This window comes from Stegostoma tigrinum, chromosome 27 (genome assembly GCF_030684315.1).
Source record: "Stegostoma tigrinum isolate sSteTig4 chromosome 27, sSteTig4.hap1, whole genome shotgun sequence".
NCBI lineage: Eukaryota > Metazoa > Chordata > Chondrichthyes > Orectolobiformes > Stegostomatidae > Stegostoma > Stegostoma tigrinum.
Window position 1 is genome coordinate 43,165,751 of NC_081380.1, and position 6,000 is coordinate 43,171,750.

The 6,000-nt window shown below is 38.3% G+C and overlaps 1 protein-coding gene across 1 annotated transcript in view; it reads left to right on the top strand.

Moving 5' to 3' along the window:
- The window catches only part of med13a (mediator complex subunit 13a), a 204,798-nt gene that overhangs the window by 174,359 nt on the left and 24,439 nt on the right, over positions 1-6,000 (top strand). Inside the window, 2 exon segments of the mRNA XM_059655412.1 lie at positions 3,032-3,174; positions 4,567-4,745. Coding sequence (XP_059511395.1) covers positions 3,032-3,174; positions 4,567-4,745 — 322 coding nt within the window.

Below are 6,000 nucleotides of genomic sequence, written 5' to 3' on the forward strand. Positions count from 1 at the left end.
ACCAACAGAAATTCATCATTGTTCTAGCTTGTTTTTGCCCTATGGAACTTATTCTCCCTATTTCAATGTATTTTTTTTTTCGCTTGTTCAGTCCACTTCCATTGGCATCCACATTTCTTATGATGTTCATTGTTACCTGTACGGTTAGGTTTTCTGCCTTTTCATCTCCTTTTCATTGTTGATATCCAATTCCTCCTGAACTCCACACCCAACCAGCACACCCTTTGTCATCTTCCGTCATTGAGATCCAACACATTAAACAATTTCTTGTTTGATTCCACTCACTACTTATAGACTGAAGATGTTGCTGTGGGAATGTGTATAATTTGCTGTAGCTATCCAAGCCTTTTAATGATTATTGCACTTGTCCTTTGCTCAAATGCAAATCTTGGCTCATTATTGGCTGATACTACTTTCTATGCCGTTTCATGGCAGCTTTTTTGAGGTAGTTTGGTTTTTCCTTCCAGTCAGGAGCAGGGAGAGAAGGCAGAAAGCACTTGTAACTTGGATGGAAGAAGAATCAAACTCATGCTGTTGGCATTATTCTGAACTTCACCAACTGAGCTAACTGCTTCTCTGTTCATGGCATATATGGAACATGTTTTCATTGTTCCTGTTCTCTTTGAGCTGTCTTCCTTCTTTCATTTTTCATACATTGACTGTCATGGTTGGGCTTGCTATAAACTAGGAAATTTGATCAACTTTAATCCAATTTCTAGACATCCCTCATTTTCATGTGATTTCCATGTTCAGCTCTTCCCTTCGGCTTCCATTTCTGGAAATGATCTGTTGGTCAGTTTGCGCTGTAGCCACAACTGCATTTTCTTCCGCTTTGCTTCCTTGAAGGATCCTTTTGTTCTCCCCATGTCTGTTTGGTTTCAAACTTCTTTCCCTCCCAGACCCAGATTGGGGATTTTCACATAACAAAGTCTCTGATGAAGGGTCTAGGCCAGAAACGTCAGCTTTTGTGCTCCTGAGATGCTGCTTGGCCTGCTGTGTTCATCCAGCTCCACACTTTATTATCTTGGATTCTCCAGCATTTGCAGTTCCTATTATCTCTGATCAGAAATTTTCACATCCTGACTTTACATTTCACCGGCCACTGAGTTCAGCAGATCGTTCCACTGTGTGGTGGCATCACCAAACCAATCTTTTCTCTTTCAGTATTCCTGAAGAACCGTTTCCTCAGTGACACACTGGTTCGTTTCTCAAACAACCCTTTCCCTTCATCTGGCATAGATCTCATGGAAGCACAGAAGATTCAGCACCTGCCGTTGGTTTTTCCTTTCTTCACACTGTCCAGATTCTAAAATGCTTCTGGAGGAAGCAGCATTTTACTCAAGCTTCCATCAGTTTAGCATACTGTGTTCATGGTGTGGTTACATTCCCAAATGTTGTTTGGATTGCTGCCTTACAGAACACCTCTGCAGATGCAACCCTGGCCTTCTGATTTAATGCTATTTTAAATCGGCTCCTGCTATCGCCCAACTCTGACATCTCTGTTCTTTGCCACTTACATTGTACCGGTAACATGCAACATAATCTCTAGGAGCAGCAGCTCATCTTCTGATTAAGTATTTTGCAGCTAAGATTGACAATTTTAGATTGTGATGTAGGCTCACAGTATATTACCATTATTTTGGAAACTTTTTTGTTCTAAAGTAGAGACAAAAATGGATTTTAGTTTACAGTGCTGTAAAGTCTTGGTTAATTTTATTTTGCTGGTGCAAAGAAATTTTGAATAATAATGTTGAAGCGATATTTCAAAGAATCAGTTGATTTTAGATAAATGACTAGCAATACCCCTATTCCTGAAAAATCCTTGCTTGCAAAAACAAAGTTGCTGGAAGAGCTCAGCAGTCTGTGTTCTGAGGAAGGGTCACTGGACATGAAATGTTAACTCTGATTTTTTTTCACAGATGCTGCCAGACCTGCTGAGCAGGGACTTTGTATTTGTTACAGCATTGGTAGTTCTTTCAGTTTTTAAATCATTCTTAAGCTGTTTGCTGACTTCAACTTTACAACTGAAAGAGAAAGATAAGCAGGTTGATTCCAAAAGAAGAATTCTAAAGCAGCAAAAGTTGCTTGTATCGGTCTCCAAAACAGTCAGGAGAGGGCTGAGAGAAGCCCTGATTTGCATAGAAGAAACACCCAAAAGAAGGTGGCTGTGGAGTTCTGAAGAGAAGAAGACATCCTATAAGGCTGGTGAAGCAAGAATTTTAAGCAAGCCGCATTAAGTAGTACCAGTGAGTTGGGTTAGTAGTTTGTTTATAGGCTTCAGAGGAAGAGAGATTAATTGAAGAAAATTGCAGCAAGTTAATATAAAACATAGAAAATAGGAAAGGAAATATGCTGAAAAGAAAATCAATAAATGTGGTACCAATGAACAAGGAGCTTTAGCATTGAGATAGAAGTGATCCTTTACTGAGATTTAAGTATCTGTAAGGTTATTGTTGAGATAAAGGTGTTGAAACTTGCTTTCTGATATTTGTAATGAATGTTTTCAGAGAATTCTTGAATAGTGTACTGTGGTTCATGTTTTGTATAGTAAACATTGATATGCTCTTGTTTAAAAACATATTTGTAACCTGTTGTGACTATGTTCAGTGACTTACCTTCTCAGTAAAGTAAAAGAAGAACAACTTGCGGTCTGTCAAGCCATAACCATCAGCTGAGATCATAACCTCTGCCTCCATGTTTTTGGACTACAACTGGAAATAATTCTGTTATGCCTGTACCACCTCTAAACCTGTCTCTAGTTTTCTCGCAAATTCCATTATCATCATCATTTACTTTGCATCACCATCGTTTTGTCATTTAACTCCTCTTGCCTTCCACCCAGTCATAGACCTTCCCTTTTGTACTTTCACCACCTGCCTTCCTGTTGGCTCTAACTCTTTCTTGTTCTGACGAGTGATCATAACTTGAAATTTTAATACTATTTCTGTCTCTGTGCAGGTTACTTAAATTGGTGGATGTTTCTTGAATTTTCTATTCTTACTAAAATGGTGATTTTTGTTTGATCTGACAGGGCTCGCAGGCGAAAAGGTTCACCCCGGAGAATGGGTCTGCAAAAACTCTGGGATTGGTGTTTGGGCATCATGCAGATGACGTCACTGCCCTGGAGGGTGGTTATTGGGCGTCTGGGGAGGATAGGACATGGGGAATTAAAAGGTAAAACAAATAAAATATCCAACAGCATCTTAAACTGGTACACTGCACATGTAGTTAACTTTTTTTGGTATTTTCTGGAAAATCTATCTTCAACTATTAGTTCCAGATGTGAGTTCTGCTTAATATCAATTGTTTTCACAAGGCACATATTAAAGAGCAATTTTGCCAAACCTGTGCTATTACTCACTGAATTGGATGATTTGCTATTTTGTAAGAAGAATGTTGATTCATAACATACAATATATTTTTCCACTATGAGAGAGAGGTTTGGTCTAAATCTGAGTTCAGTCATTGGTGTGAGATCTATGCGTTTATTGCAAAATGTTTGAAAATTTTAGGCTGTATTATACTATTCTGTTTTAAGATTTTTATGTATCTAAGAATGTAACTCCATCTTATGGCACTGATTTTGTTTCTCTTTGCTATAACTGTATTGTGGACTCTCTGGGTAATGTATGGGAGACTTGTGACATGAAAATGTTAGTTTGTTTTATCTTTGCTAGTTTATTATTAAGTATAGGTTTGTGCTTAAAATGGCATGTGTAGTAGGCCACAGTGTAGATATTTTTAATCATCCTAGTCAGATGTTGTTGTGACACCTCTCTGGAGCACGTTGGACTTCAATCCACGCTTCCCACTGCAATGCCACAAGAGCCCTTGAGGCCACCATTGTACTCCTTCTCGTTCATGCTAACTCCTGGCAGATACTGGTGGACCTTTTTAAATGCTTGAACTTCTCAGGTTAGAGGGCAGAGTCCAAACTGCTTGCAGCCTGATTTCTGGAAATGCGTTTTCTAATGCAATCATCATTCCATTCATTTGCTAGTGATCAGGAGCAGGAACTCAAATTTTTTTTATTTGCTTTCTTCAGTGCATCAAATACCCTTTTGGCAACATAATAGAATGATGGAGATGGGCAGAAGTAATTTTGCGGTGATGTTGGGTGTTAACGAACTTGGGTAACAAATAAAGTCTGTGAAAGAAAGTAGAATCTTTTGAAATGCTGATGCCAAGATGTATGGGATAGGCAATAAATGCTGGCCAACCAGTGACACCCACATCCCATGAATGAATTTTAAAAAAGTAACTGAAATCAGCTGATCGGGTGTGTGTGTGTGTGTTAGTGTTATTAACTGCTCAATCCTTGGCGCATTGTTTTTACTGGTTCAGTGGCGACTTTAATTCATGAGGTTAAGGTTAACAATCATATTAATATTAGCAGCAATGAGTGCCATGCAAATGTTTCGCTTTTGTGACTTGAAAAGTAACTTCTAGCCTGCTGCATTATACTGGGCAGCACATGCATCTTATAAAGCTGTTCAGAAAATGCTTTAATCTTCAGTGTATAATTACGTTACTGATATTGTCTCACTAATCTTTTATGTTTTGCAGATTGGAGTTGTTTGCTTGGTCGTCGCACTTTGCAGTCCCTTAGCCGTCACCTGAAGGACACTTGCAGAATGTGTGGTATTTCTGCAGCTGATTCTCCAAGTATCCTTAGTGCTTGTTTGGTCGCTATGGAACCACAAGGATCATTTGTGATAATGCCTGGTAAGGATAGTTTATGGAATGTACAGTTAGTCAATGATAAGTTTCAATTTGTAAGGGATGCATCATGTATTTATGAGATGATGTAGTGTTACAACTTGCGAAAGAAAATGAGCTGGACCTGTATTCTAGTTGGACATTTCAACTCTCCATTTGAACAGTGGCTGTTGGTGACAGAACATGTGATGTGCAAATCTAATAGTTTGACACCTTTCCTGATGGATGATTTTCAGAATGGGAGCTGTTCTTAAAGGGTCTGTTTTGGATCCATTGATCTTTTTATTTGATTTATTTATTTTCATGTGTATTTTGTTACAATAATTTTCACTATTTTGTATAGTGTCGCCCCTCTGAAGTGCTATCTTAAACCACAGAAAAATAAATAAAAGTTCAACTTTATAGTCCTCCTTGTTAATTGCTCAACTATGGGTCTGAAGTGGCCAGCATGAGTTCCCTTTCCGTGCTGCCAGAGCAAGAGTTGCACCTTTTAAGATTACTTAGACTTGGGTTTAGGGAACAGTACTAAAACATTTGTAATTGTAAATTTGGTGTAGGAAATAGTGATATAGATAAATAGATGTAGACAATGGATTGTGAAATGGGCAGAGGTATGGCAGGGCAATTAGTATGGAGAAGTTATGCATTCATGCACTTTGGAAGGACTATTATGAAATGGCAGTATGCGATAAATGGCACGATTTTCAAAGGTTGTAGATTAGCAGAGAAGACATAGGTTCAATACCAGACTTTAAAAATAGCAGAGAATGTTGATAAAAGTGGTTTTAAAAGAAAATGGGTTATTTAGGCTTATCAGCAGAGGCATAAAATATGATACTGCTTGGATTGCCATTAATGTGGTGATACAGTATTTATTGACATGGCCCAACAATGCCTTCTCAGGACAGCTAACAATGGGTGTGAATTGTAGCTTTGCCATCATCACCTAAATCTCAATGAAGAATTAAGAAATAAGGAGCAATTTGGTGCATTCAAGGCCAGATATTAAAATTGAAATGGGAAGAAGGCTTTGTGGTGAAACATATTTATACTTTAACAGTGGGGCATCATACTAGTACATTTTGGTTGCGCTGGTGTTTTACTAATTCTTGACTTTTCCTTTCAATGTTATAATGGGAAGGTAACCAGAAAAGTAAATCCCTATTTATTGCCTATATAGCCATTTAGGCTCTACCAGCAGCAAGAACTTTATTGGAGGGGAGTACTGTTACAAAAATGGGAAGATGTTATTGAAGGTAAAGCTCCCCAAAGTAGGCTGTT